At 43.8% G+C, this 14057-nt stretch overlaps 1 protein-coding gene across 1 annotated transcript in view; it reads right to left on the reverse strand.

The window, feature by feature from the left end:
• Positions 1-10557: 10557 nt before the first annotated feature.
• LOC307158295 (NLR family CARD domain-containing protein 3-like) overlaps positions 10558-14057 on the reverse strand; it is a gene marked incomplete at both ends in the record, with an annotated part of 55830 nt that continues 52330 nt past the window's right edge. The window contains 2 exons of the mRNA XM_079870729.1: positions 10558-10571; positions 12197-12225. Of these exons, the coding sequence (XP_079726855.1) occupies positions 10558-10571; positions 12197-12225 (43 nt within the window). The remainder of the gene's footprint in view (positions 10572-12196; positions 12226-14057) is intronic.

The raw sequence follows: 14057 nt of genomic DNA on the forward strand, positions 1-14057 counted from the left end.
TGTTTTAATTCATTTGAAAAAAATATTAAATTATTTTAAGACCCCCTTGGACATTTGTTAAGGTCCCCTGAGAAAAGCCTAAACACCTTCAGGAATATTTGCTAAGTGTGCTGTTAGTGAGTGCAGCACAGCAGTCCGTACCTGATGGGTCACAGTCTGTGTGTGCAGTTGTCTCTTCCAGCTGCTGTCTGTCCGTCTCTTCCAGCTGCTGTCTGTCCGTCTCTTGTCTGTCCGTCTCTTGTCTGTCCGTCTCTTCCAGCTGCTGTCTGTCCATCTCTTGTCTGTCCGTCTCTTGTCTGTCCGTCTCTTCCAGCTGCTGTCTGTCCATCTCTTGTCTGTCCGTCTCTTGTCTGTCCGTCTCTTCCAGCTGCTGTCTGTCCGTCTCTTGTCTGTCCGTCTCTTGTCTGTCCGTCTCTTCCAGCTGCTGTCTGTCCATCTCTTGTCTGTCCGTCTCTTCCAGCTGCTGTCTGTCCGTCTCTTGTCTGTCCGTCTCTTCCAGCTGCTGTCTGTCCGTCTCTTGTCTGTCCGTCTCTTGTCTGTCCGTCTCTTCCAGCTGCTGTCTGTCCGTCTCTTGTCTGTCCGTCTCTTGTCTGTCCGTCTCTTCCAGCTGCTGTCTGTCCATCTCTTGTCTGTCCGTCTCTTCCAGCTGCTGTCTGTCCGTCTCTTGTCTGTCCGTCTCTTCCAGCTGCTGTCTGTCCATCTCTTGTCTGTCCGTCTCTTGTCTGTCCATCTCTTGTCTGTCCGTCTCTTGTCTGTCCATCTCTTGTCTGTCCGTCTCTTCCAGCTGCTGTCTGTCCATCTCTTGTCTGTCCGTCTCTTGTCTGTCCATCTCTTGTCTGTCCGTCTCTTGTCTGTCCATCTCTTGTCTGTCCGTCTCTTGTCTGTCCGTCTCTTCCAGCTGCTGTCTGTCCATCTCTTGTCTGTCCGTCTCTTCCAGCTGCTATCTGTCCATCTCTTGTCTGTCCATCTCTTCCAGCTGCTGTCTGTCCATCTCTTGTCTGTCCATCTCTTCCAGCTGCTGTCTGTCCATCTCTTGTCTGTCCGTCTCTTCCAGCTGCTATCTGTCCATCTCTTGTCTGTCCATCTCTTCCAGCTGCTGTCTGTCCATCTCTTGTCTGTCCATCTCTTCCAGCTGCTGTCTGTCCATCTCTTGTCTGTCCGTCTCTTCCAGCTGCTGTCTGTCCATCTCTTGTCTGTCCATCTCTTGTCTGTCCGTCTCTTCCAGCTGCTGTCTGTCCGTCTCTTGTCTGTCCGTCTCTTCCAGCTGCTGTCTGTCCATCTCTTGTCTGTCCGTCTCTTCCAGCTGCTGTCTGTCCATCTCTTGTCTGTCCGTCTCTTCCAGCTGCTGTCTGTCCGTCTCTTCCAGCTGCTGTCTGTCCATCTCTTGTCTGTCCGTCTCTAGTCTGTCCGTCTCTTGTCTGTCCGTCTCTTGTCTGTCCATCTCTTGTCTGTCCGTCTCTTGTCTGTCCGTCTCTTGTCTGTCCGTCTCTTGTCTGTCCGTCTCTTGTCTGTCCGTCTCTTGTCTGTCCGTCTCTTCCAGCTGCTGTCTGTCCGTCTCTTCCAGCTGCTGTCTGTCCATCTCTTGTCTGTCCGTCTCTTCCAGCTGCTGTCTGTCCATCTCTTGTCTGTCCGTCTCTTCCAGCTGCTGTCTGTCCATCTCTTGTCTGTCCATCTCTTGTCTGTCCGTCTCTTCCAGCTGCTGTCTGTCCATCTCTTGTCTGTCCGTCTCTTCCAGCTGCTGTCTGTCCGTCTCTTGTCTGTCCGTCTCTTCCAGCTGCTGTCTGTCCGTCTCTTGTCTGTCCGTCTCTTCCAGCTGCTGTCTGTCCATCTCTTGTCTGTCCGTCTCTTCCAGCTGCTGTCTGTCCGTCTCTTCCAGCTGCTGTCTGTCCGTCTCTTGTCTGTCCGTCTCTTCCAGCTGCTGTCTGTCCGTCTCTTGTCTGTCCGTCTCTTCCAGCTGCTGTCTGTCCATCTCTTGTCTGTCCGTCTCTTGTCTGTCCGTCTCTTCCAGCTGCTGTCTGTCCGTCTCTTGTCTGTCCGTCTCTTCCAGCTGCTGTCTGTCCATCTCTTGTCTGTCCGTCTCTTCCAGCTGCTGTCTGTCCATCTCTTGTCTGTCCGTCTCTTCCAGCTGCTGTCTGTCCATCTCTTGTCTGTCCGTCTCTTCCAGCTGCTGTCTGTCCATCTCTTGTCTGTCCGTCTCTTGTCTGTCCGTCTCTTCCAGCTGCTGTCTGTCCGTCTCTTGTCTGTCCGTCTCTTCCAGCTGCTGTCTGTCCATCTCTTGTCTGTCCGTCTCTTCCAGCTGCTGTCTGTCCATCTCTTGTCTGTCCGTCTCTTCCAGCTGCTGTCTGTCCATCTCTTGTCTGTCCGTCTCTTGTCTGTCCATCTCTTGTCTGTCCGTCTCTTGTCTGTCCATCTCTTGTCTGTCCGTCTCTTCCAGCTGCTGTCTGTCCGTCTCTTGTCTGTCCGTCTCTTCCAGCTGCTGTCTGTCCATCTCTTCCAGCTGCTGTCTGTCCGTATCTTGTATGTCCGTCTCTTCCAGCTGCTGTCTGTCCATCTCTTGTCTGTCCGTCTCTTCCAGCTGCTGTCTGTCCATCTCTTGTCTGTCCGTCTCTAGTCTGTCCATCTCTTGTCTGTCCGTCTCTTGTCTGTCCGTCTCTTGTCTGTCCATCTCTTGTCTGTCCGTCTCTTGTCTGTCCGTCTCTTGTCTGTCCGTCTCTTCCAGCTGCTGTCTGTCCGTCTCTTCCAGCTGCTGTCTGTCCGTCTCTTCCAGCTGCTGTCTGTCCGTCTCTTGTCTGTCCTTCTCTTCCAGCTGCTGTCTGTCCGTCTCTTGTCTGTCCGTCTCTTCCAGCTGCTGTCTGTCCATCTCTTGTCTGTCCGTCTCTTGTCTGTCCGTCTCTTCCAGCTGCTGTCTGTCCATCTCTTGTCTGTCCGTCTCTTGTCTGTCCGTCTCTTCCAGCTGCTGTCTGTCCATCTCTTGTCTGTCCGTCTCTTCCAGCTGCTGTCTGTCCATCTCTTGTCTGTCCGTCTCTTCCAGCTGCTGTCTGTCCGTCTCTTCCAGCTGCTGTCTGTCCGTCTCTTGTCTGTCCGTCTCTTCCAGCTGCTGTCTGTCCGTCTCTTGTCTGTCCGTCTCTTCCAGCTGCTGTCTGTCCATCTCTTGTCTGTCCGTCTCTTGTCTGTCCGTCTCTTCCAGCTGCTGTCTGTCCATCTCTTGTCTGTCCGTCTCTTGTCTGTCCGTCTCTTCCAGCTGCTGTCTGTCCATCTCTTGTCTGTCCGTCTCTTCCAGCTGCTGTCTGTCCATCTCTTGTCTGTCCGTCTCTTCCAGCTGCTGTCTGTCCGTCTCTTGTCTGTCCGTCTCTTCCAGCTGCTGTCTGTCCATCTCTTGTCTGTCCGTCTCTTCCAGCTGCTGTCTGTCCGTCTCTTCCAGCTGCTGTCTGTCCATCTCTTGTCTGTCCGTCTCTTCCAGCTGCTGTCTGTCCGTCTCTTCCAGCTGCTGTCTGTCCGTCTCTTGTCTGTCCGTCTCTTCCAGCTGCTGTCTGTCCATCTCTTGTCTGTCCGTCTCTTGTCTGTCCGTCTCTTCCAGCTGCTGTCTGTCCATCTCTTGTCTGTCCATCTCTTGTCTGTCCGTCTCTTCCAGCTGCTGTCTGTCCATCTCTTGTCTGTCCGTCTCTTGTCTGTCCGTCTCTTCCAGCTGCTGTCTGTCCATCTCTTGTCTGTCCGTCTCTTCCAGCTGCTGTCTGTCCATCTCTTGTCTGTCCGTCTCTTGTCTGTCCGTCTCTTCCAGCTGCTGTCTGTCCATCTCTTGTCTGTCCGTCTCTTGTCTGTCCGTCTCTTCCAGCTGCTGTCTGTCCATCTCTTGTCTGTCCATCTCTTGTCTGTCCGTCTCTTCCAGCTGCTGTCTGTCCATCTCTTGTCTGTCCGTCTCTTCCAGCTGCTGTCTGTCCATCTCTTGTCTGTCCGTCTCTTTCAGCTGCTGTCTGTCCGTCTCTTCCAGCTGCTGTCTGTCCGTCTCTTGTCTGTCCTTCTCTTCCAGCTGCTGTCTGTCCATCTCTTGTCTGTCCGTCTCTTGTCTGTCCGTCTCTTCCAGCTGCTGTCTGTCCATCTCTTGTCTGTCCGTCTCTTGTCTGTCCTTCTCTTCCAGCTGCTGTCTGTCCATCTCTTGTCTGTCCATCTCTTGTCTGTCCGTCTCTTCCAGCTGCTGTCTGTCCATCTCTTGTCTGTCCGTCTCTTGTCTGTCCGTCTCTTCCAGCTGCTGTCTGTCCATCTCTTGTCTGTCCGTCTCTTGTCTGTCCGTCTCTTCCAGCTGCTGTCTGTCCATCTCTTGTCTGTCCATCTCTTGTCTGTCCGTCTCTTCCAGCTGCTGTCTGTCCATCTCTTGTCTGTCCGTCTCTTCCAGCTGCTGTCTGTCCATCTCTTGTCTGTCCGTCTCTTTCAGCTGCTGTCTGTCCTTCTCTTCCAGCTGCTGTCTGTCCGTCTCTTGTCTGTCCGTCTCTTCCAGCTGCTGTCTGTCCGTCTCTTCGAGCTGCTGTCTGTCCGTCTCTTCCAGCTGCTGTCTGTTGCATTCTGTACTCTCTTGGACTTGGTCCTCCATCCTAACTGCCTCATCACCTTTCTCAGAATGTACAGACCTTTTGCTGAAGAAGATGGATATGTCGACTGCCTTCCTCTTCATTTTGATTAATCATCATAAACCCTATATTTGTGTGAAAATATCCAGTCAGAGTTTAAATTGCATATTTTCTGTTTCTGTTGTTTAGACATACATTAATAAAATGGTACTTGTCACAATAGTCTAATAAATTAATGGGAAACACTGACTAACTGTTCTACATTTGTAACCTTAGAGCAAATGACAGTGCATTAAATGTTACCCAAATCTGCAATAATTTATAGACAAATTGATGGAGTAATATTAAGGGTTAATTAACCCAAAAATGAAAAATCAGTCATTAAATATTCATCCTCATGTTGTTCCAAACCCTTAAGACCTTCGTTTATCTTTGGAACACAAATTAAGATATTTTTGATGAAATCCGAGAGCTGACCCTCCCATAGACAGCAAGGGTACTACTACGTTCAAGGCCCAGAAAAGTATCAAGATGATCAAAGAAAATAACAGCTTAATTCCACATTTTCGTCTCTTCTGCGTCACTTGTGGAAGCGCGCGTGACGCACCATGACGCACGTGTGTGGCACCGCCGGGGCTGTTGCTTTCGTGATTTGTTGGCAAGCAGCTTACATGTGCATTATCGCCGGCGCCACCGACTGGACTGGAGCGTGGACCAGGATATTTGCATATACACGGTGCCGACCCAGGGGGGCATGGATTTCTATTATTTTGAAGGTACCCCCGGACGCCGCCATTGGCTAGCGGACCCCCACCTGCTGTTAGCATCCCATTGACTCCCATTCATTTTGGCGTCACTTTGACAGCGAATAACTTCACATCTGAGGCGTTTAAAGACTCCATTTGTCCATTGTTTATTTCTAAAGAAACACGAAAATGTATAAAAGGTTTCATTACCTTGTAGCTTACGTTACGGCCCCGTAGAAGTAGTTTTTGTAAAAATAGGCTAACGATTGCGTCATAGCCACGCGACTCTCTGTCGCACAGTAGGAAATTACCTTATGGACAGGAGGAGAAGCTCGCGGGCAATCGGGAGGACGTGGAGACAAAATGACAAAGTAATTAATCAGAACACCTACTAAAAGTTTCTCCTGCTCCTAGCTCATGGACAGCTCCTACTCACGCTCTCCGTCTCTGCAAGTCTCGGAAGGGAATGATTCAGATTTCTCTCGGCACAGCTACTAGAAGACAGACGGTTTGCTCACGTCACATCTACGTCGTCAAGCTCAGTTTGAGTCTGCGCAGTCGCTCAGCCATCAGGAAGTGAGTGCTTCTAATTGGCTTCACTTTGTCTCCGTTGAATCCAATGGGGTCGCTGTGTCCATTTCTTTTACTGTCTATGTGCCGACCCAGATAAGGCGTTATGACATTGAACACATGAGCCGTGCCTTGTTTACACACGGAGAAAAAGACTCTGTTATATGTTCTCCATGCCTATGTATGCTTTGGCAATGCAAAATGTGCTTCTGTTATGCCAATAAAGCTGTTTAAATTTAATAGAAAGATTCACGCTGTATGAAATCTATCGAGTCGGTCAGCGCCACCACCAACACATGCAAGTGATGCAGACAGAGATGAAAATGTGGAATAAAGCTGTTATTTTTGTTTTATTTGCGCAAGTATTCTCGTAGCTTCGTAAAATTACAGTTTAACCACTGATGTCACATAGACTACTTTTTCGATCATCTAGGAACTTTTCTGGGCCTTGAACGTCATACTCTGCTGTCTTAATTTGCATTCTGAAGATGAACACGTTTAGAAATGACACGAATGTGAGTAATTAATGACAGAATTTTTATATGACATACGAAAACCAAGTTTTACTTACATTATAAGTTTCCTCTCCTGCGTTGCTTGATCCTCCTAAACTTGAACGAACCATGTGCTGCATGCTTCGCGGTATTGCGGCTGGCGGCTGCACGTGTAAGTGCGCGAAGTTGCCGCAATGCACGTAAAGAGGGGGAGGGGTTGAGAGCGTATTATACAGTTCATATAATACAAGTTTATTATTTTAATTTTTTAATATAGTGTTTCATTAATGTCTATGTTAATTTATAAAATAAAATCACTATACTAAAAACTCCACACTTTCTGGTTGGGGGGGCCAATGGGGTGGCCAGTGTCATTTTGGGGGTGGCCGTGGCCCCCCCTGGCCCCCCCTTGGAGGCGCCACTGAGTGAAATATATTGTAGGAATTGTATGAGTAAATACTGAGTTATACTTGTGTTTAGAAGTATATATGATTTGGGTTAGATTGTAATTTGTAGATTTTACGCTAAAGTAAAACCCTGCCCTCTATTTAATATTCCGTTTCACTTGGAAATACGTCACAATACTGAAGAAAAGTCGTTTGTAACTTCCAGTTCATGGCGACTTTAGGCAATTTTGGAGAGGCTGGCAATAGCAAGCTAGTTTTGAAAGCACAAGATCCCATCCTCCCTTCCAAGCGTCTACAAAGCTCACTACTGGCCAGCATCACACGCATCACACACATGACCAGCGTCAGCCAATAGTGAGCCTATGTTCTGACATACAATCCAGAAGCGCTGCATTGTTACACTACGTGAACTCACTCAGAGGCCCACACAGAAGAGTATGAAAATATCCTATAAAAATATCCTGACTCTTCCCAGCTTTGTAATGCCATTGAATAGTGTCCAAATTGTAAAAAAAAAAAAGCACAAAAAGCACATCTATCCATCTATCCTTCATAAAAGTTATCCATACGACTCTAGTGCAAGTTTTGAGTCTAAGGGCCCCATTTTAACGATCTGAAACGCAATTATCAAACGCGAAACGCAAGTAACTTTGTGGGCGGATCTCGGAAATCTAAAATGGGTTGGTCTGAAGTCGCTTCATTACTCATAGGTGTGGTTTGGGCGTAACGTGAAATAAACCAATCAGAGCATCATCTCACATTCCCTTTAAAAGCAGACGCGCTTGTTCCATGGCAGATTGCTATTATAACGGCGGATTTGCCAGACGCGCGCCAGCAGCGGTTCACAGCCGAGGAGACCGACGTTCTCATCAGGGCCGTAAGAGGCAGAGAAGTGATATTGATATTGTATGGGGATGGAGAAACCCACCCAAATTAGCTTCGGTTAAACAGGCGTATAATAATTTGGGTAAATGTGTAAGTTAGATTAGCCTATTTTTTCACATCTTCATGGACACCACAATGATTTCCCTCTGTGGTAATATTGTTCCTTGTAATTATGATTTGCAAAAATGGGAACTGCTGCATCTGTGTAGATGAGAGAAGCAAAGTGTATGTGCGTTGTGCACACGCTACATTATGGCCAAGCATGCGCCCTTAAAATAGCATCTGAATAACGCGCCACTGACTTTAGACGAGGTTTCTCCTGGTCTGTGGCGGAATTGTTTTCTGAAACTGCAAAATAGCACCAGGGAACGTTTGTGCTGGAACACGCCTCCTCTTTTCGCTGAACCGCCCCCGGGAGCGCAAGTTCATTCACTAATTTACCGACGTGCGTCTGTGGAGGGAAAAGTCTGCTGTGCGTCGGGTGCAAAATAGGAATGATGCATGCGTCGGTGTACAAAGTCAATTGCGCTGGGTGCAAGATAGGGCCCTATGAATGTGTTCAGCTGATTGAAGACAACTTTTTTTTTTTCAAAGTCAATAGGGCCCTAAATGTTTATTAGGGACCATTTATTTCTGTATAAAAAAAAAAGCTATTAGAAAACATATTTCATACTATTTTTCAAATAATTAAGTATGTAAATTGGAAATGGAGCAGAAGCATTGAATGGAAGCAGAGTAGTTTTGTTTCCTGGTCCAAGTGTTTGTTGCTATTTTATTTTTATTGGTTGTTGCAATTGAATTATTTTTATTGTTTCCTTGTTAAACAGCATCTCTACCTCAGTCTCCTGTGAGGAGGATGCTTGGACTACTTAGTGAACTGGCTGAAAACTCCAACTACAGTGATGCCAGGACTACAATGGCCAAGCAGCTTGAAAAGATGCAGCACAACCCAACACAACTAGTCTCTGCATTTCACTGTTTTGGTAAAGGGATGTTAAGACGTTAAGACGAGCTGCTAGAGACCAGGTCCCATTATTGGCTGTCAGCCAACAGCAGTGGCCCGAAGATCAACCAAGACTGGTTCGAGGCAGCATTTGACAGCTGGACGCCCCAGAAACAGCACTTCTGGTTTAGAGCATGACTACAGTAGACATTCAGGAAAAGGAGGGAAAAGGGTTGTAAGGGTACGCCACAAATTGTCAGAATCTTTCAGCCTTGTGTGGCCAATCAGCTCTGTGATCATTGGTAATCATTAACTTTATGCAAACAAATACTTTTAAATGTTATGCTAGGTAGGAGGACTGCAGGTTATGAATTCATATTGTTTGCAAAACTATATTAAACAATTAAGAATCCCCAAAAAATTGTTTTGTTTTTGACAAACATTTGTCTTGTATTTGTAGATTTGTTCCATACAGTAACGCGTGTAGTTATCTCATTGTTAAGCTCCTTTTTGGTTTGTGTGTGTGTGTGTGTGTGTGTGTGAGCACGCATGCGTTTAAAATTATATTTATTTTGCACACTAGTTAACACTAGCAACTGCACAAGGAAAATGACATGTTTTTTTTATGACATGTTTTTTTATTCATCTTATGGACCCTTTTTTATAGAAGTTGTATATTCTGTGTAACTTTTAATTTTGTATACACACTTGTGCATTTTGAATTTTGGGTTTCTGCGATGATGTGAGGCCAACCAGCGCTTTGATTGAGTTGACCAATGATGAGCCATAGACGCGAGTCATCGCTGGACTGATCACGCAGACTGACCCCGTCACCTAGATAGACACAAGTAATATAAGTATTTATTATGTCTATGGTCACGTCAGTCAAGCCCGAAGCAAGACACACGCAAGTGACGCAACCCATAGCAACGCGTTATGGCAACGACACCTCAGACTGACAGATTCGTAAAAATAGGCTACTTTAGTTTTGAAGTTTTTATTGGGAAGGGATAAAATTCACGTCTGAACGTCAAAAACAAAAAACAAAACAAAGACAAAACTCTAAATCAAAAAAAAATTTGGTTCAATAGGAGTTATGTGCTCAATCCATTTAGACCAGAAATTGATAAACAAATCCTTCTAAAAATTCACATAAAATGTAATTCTCTCCATATTGAAAATACATTTTAAAACATCAATCCAATCCTGTATTTGTGCGGGATTAGGTTAGGCTACTTTAGTTTTGTTAATTGTCATGTTAATTATAATCGAATGCATTTTGTTTAATTGACCCTGATATTATCATTGATATTTGTTTGAGAGGGGCACTTTTGATTAATTTTTAAAAGGGGCTCGAGCACCCAAGATCTTTATAGGAGACTTTGAGCTTTGTAAGTTTAGATCCTATACATGCAAAAACATCTACATATCACACTAAAGAAAAAGGAAAACATGAAAACGCATCATATGACCTCTTTAATACATTAATATAAATGTAATGCGACTATTATTAAACACAAGATGTATAAACACAAGCTTCCATTGTTTTCTAAAAGTGAGCTTGAACTGTTTCTTCTTCTCATAATTATGAAAAATTAATTTTAATTAGTCTTTGTCTCCCTCTGCTGGTACAACACAAAGATATTCAGGCTCTTTATTTACTCTGTAACAAAACTCAGAGCTTTTTGAGTTACTGTGCGTTTATACACAGTAAAATAAACAGTACAAATAAAATGGTCTATGAATGAGAAACTGTAATTTGCTGCTGTGAAATAAAAGGTGTTTCACTGCCGCCTCATCAGGTCTGTCAGAGGATTGTTGAAATCTAAATGAAGTCTTAATTTATAACAGTGAAGTCACTGTATCTTCAGTCTCTGTTGATTCTGTTCACTGTGAGTCTCTGTAGTGGATCCTTATTCACCATCAGATGATCATCAGAAGATCAGACTGTCATCTATATGAACCTAAAATAAAACACACAAACAGTCACATTTGCAGTATGAGATATTACGTCTGTCACATCTTTTCATAAGAAAACTAACTAGATAATCTATATTAATTAATTCTCAAGCTTCTATCTGATGCTCAAAGTCACTTTACAAAATCAAAAGCACATGAAAGGTCACTTTCACACACCGGACAGCCGATACAGAACCAGCAGAAATGATCATTACACTCCACTACACATTTAATATCAGTTAATAACAACCCAAATCTCAGATTATCACACACATAAGGCGTCTTTACACAGAAGAAGCGGCACAGAAACCAAATCTGAAGCGGCATAAATTCACAAAATGTGCATTTACACAGAATGTTTATTGCTTCTCTGACGCGGAGAACATAAAAGCATTTACACAGGAACTAAAATCGCGGGAAATAATACTTTGAACATTACTATTTTAAAACTACAGTTTTAACAGAGTGTTATAAAATGAATTTAAAAGTAATTAAATAGACAAAGAGATAAAACTCAAGATAAATAAAAATACAGAATTTTAGATTTCCTCTGTGTGATATAGCGATCTCACGCTCTGATGTTTGTCATAATTCTGTGGTACTGATAGCTATTTTCTATTTCTTAATAAAATTGTTCCAGATGGGACAAATTGCTACAAAGAAATTATGAATTACACCGGGTCGATCACCACAGGATTTTTTTTGTCTTTTTTTTTTTCAAAGAGCCAGAAAGAACAATTCTGCTATCGTTAGTGTTTCAGGCAGGTCGTGTGTGAGTGAAATATCGTCCTCAAGAAGATGATTTTTGGAATATAATATAACACAGTGACGCCGAATAAGCATTTACCGTATCTGAGAGAAATGTAGCGGCGCGTTGATCTGCCAGTCTCTTCAAAGGAAGATTACAAACGGCGAAAGCCAATTGATTACACACATCGACGACTCTGTTATTTTGGTGGTTTGCTTCACGATGTGAGTACAGGACACTTTTACTTTATTGTCCCTTGTTGGCTGACATTTTTTCATTTGGCTAAAACAATATGGAGCTAGGCCGATATGTTTAGTCTTCCGCTTCTTGATTCTCACGCCGTCATACTTTAAGTTTGCTTTTATGCGGCATTGTGTCTTTTCACAGAAATTTGAGCAGACACAGAGCCGCTTTAGAGCAGCCTTAACTCGGCTGTGTAAAGATGCCTATAGAGACAGTTAAAGGGGAAAAGCTGGAAATAACATTAATATTAGTCACATAATATCAGTCACAACAGTATGAGCAGAATTAAACTCATATTAAACACAGTTTAGAGTTCAGAGACCAACAGAAACTGAAGCTGAATTTAAGACTCTGATGGTCTCAGACAACATATTCACACACACACGTGGTGTTACTGAACCTGGTACAATTTACTAATATTTCTAGTGAGTAAATCAGCCATTTTAACTTTAAATGAAAATATGACGATGAAAATCGTTAAAAACTATTCTTACCATAGTGTCTCCAGTTTATAATGTGGATCATGCTTCAGATCCTTTAACAGCTTCACTCCTGAGTCTCCTAGTTTATTCTCAGACAGAATCAGATATCTCAGGTGTGAGGGGTTTGATCTCAGAGCTGAAGCCAGAGCAGCACAACCTTCATCTGTGACACCACACTCCCTCAACCTGTAGAGAACAATGACACACATTAAGCCTATATCCAGAGATAAACATGACACTTAAAAAATAAATAACATAATGCTGTCAATATGAAATATATACAAGTATTCATTAGAAACAAGTTGTTAAATTACATCAGTTAGGATTAGGGGATTCAATATACAGTTTGTACAGTATAAAAATCATTATTTCTACGGAAAATCCCCATAAAACATGGAAACCCAACGTGTGTGTGAGTGTGTGTGTGTGTGTGAATGTGCTTTAATGCTTAATGTATTTGTAAACATTTTAAGGAACGTGTGAATGTGTGTGTGAGTGTGTGTGTGTGTGTGTGTGTGTGATTAATGTATTTGTAAGCATTTTGAGGAACATTTGTGTGTGTGTGTGTGTGTGTGTGTGTGTGTGTTAGCAGGGGAGGATTGGGACGATTGTAAGGGTCCAGCAGAACTCCATAATTTCCTGGATGATTTTGGCATATACTTCGTAAAATAATGTTTTAGGAAGCACGCTATAAAGAACGGGTATTCATTATAGCTTGTGCCAAGTGTGTGTGTTCATTCGCGGGTTATTCAGAAACGACACAGTGCGGAAACGGAAAATCACCAAGCGACACTAAAACTAGTCCAGTGATGTATATATTTAGTCTTTCTGAAGCCTCTGAGCCAATTTCTGTGAGGAATCAATCAAAATGTAGGATTTCGTTCTAGTCATAGGTATACATTTGTAATGATGTGCGATTCGTGAATGAATCATTTGAGTCGGTTCATTGCAGTGAACAGGAGAAACCCGTTAATAAACCAGTCTAGATGATTCAGTCATGAACAGAACTGATTTGGTTTACCGAGTTCAAATCACTGATTCAATGATCCTGTCAATGTTTTAGTGAACACTGTCTCAGGAAAGACTAAATGGTCTGGTCATGCTGTCAATTAAACACGATTTAGCACGACGGCTTATTTTCAAAGATCTGATCAAAGAATAGACTTGGTCGACTTTACTTCACGGATTCTACCAGCACGCTTCGGCTGAGGATTCATTACCATTATAAGAACCGTTCGGCCCGACGGAGGAAAAGCGACTATTGTGGAGGCGTTCATGTGTGTTCATCTCGTAAATACAATCTTTACGAGATGACATGAACGCACCATATGAGTGTTGAGTGACGTAATATCCCTTTCAAGTGGACGCGTGGAAGAGTCGTGAGACTGAAAGCACTGAAAAGCCCTCGCGCTACTCATATGCTGAGAGAGAGATAAGACAGTAGAGCTGCACGATTCATCTTTAAAATACTGTGATCTCCATTCAAACACCCACACGATCTTTCAATCTGTCTATTAAACCTTTGACAAAATCATATCGCAACATTCAAATCTGTGTTGGCGCTGACGCTGACCCAGAGAGAGTTGTCATGAAACAGCCTCACAAAAGGTCTTTAAAACCTCATAAGAGTATCATTATTTCTGTGACACAATAGTTCAGATTATCATAGAAGTACTGGGATAAAAGTTTAAAGTGCAAATATAAACACTGATGTCTACGATAGCGATCAAAATAGAGTAAATCAGCCTTTGATATAAACTTGGTGCCTAAAATAACGCATTTATCGATTACATTATTCCGACACTAGGTGGCGACAAGCGTGCTGCACGAGTGCTATTTTTAGACCGCAAGGCCGCGTGACGTCAGCAACGTAAACCGGAAGGGGGTCAACATAGAAGCGCGCTCGCTTATGATTCATGCTAGTACTGCTTGTTTTCTGCCGGTTATCCCTCAAATAAGAACATGCCGAGTAAACATCTCTCTCTCTCTCTATATATATATATATATATATTAGAGGT

The sequence above is a fragment of the Squalius cephalus genome (genome assembly GCF_949319135.1).
Source record: "Squalius cephalus genome assembly, chromosome: 5".
Lineage (NCBI taxonomy): Eukaryota > Metazoa > Chordata > Actinopteri > Cypriniformes > Leuciscidae > Squalius > Squalius cephalus.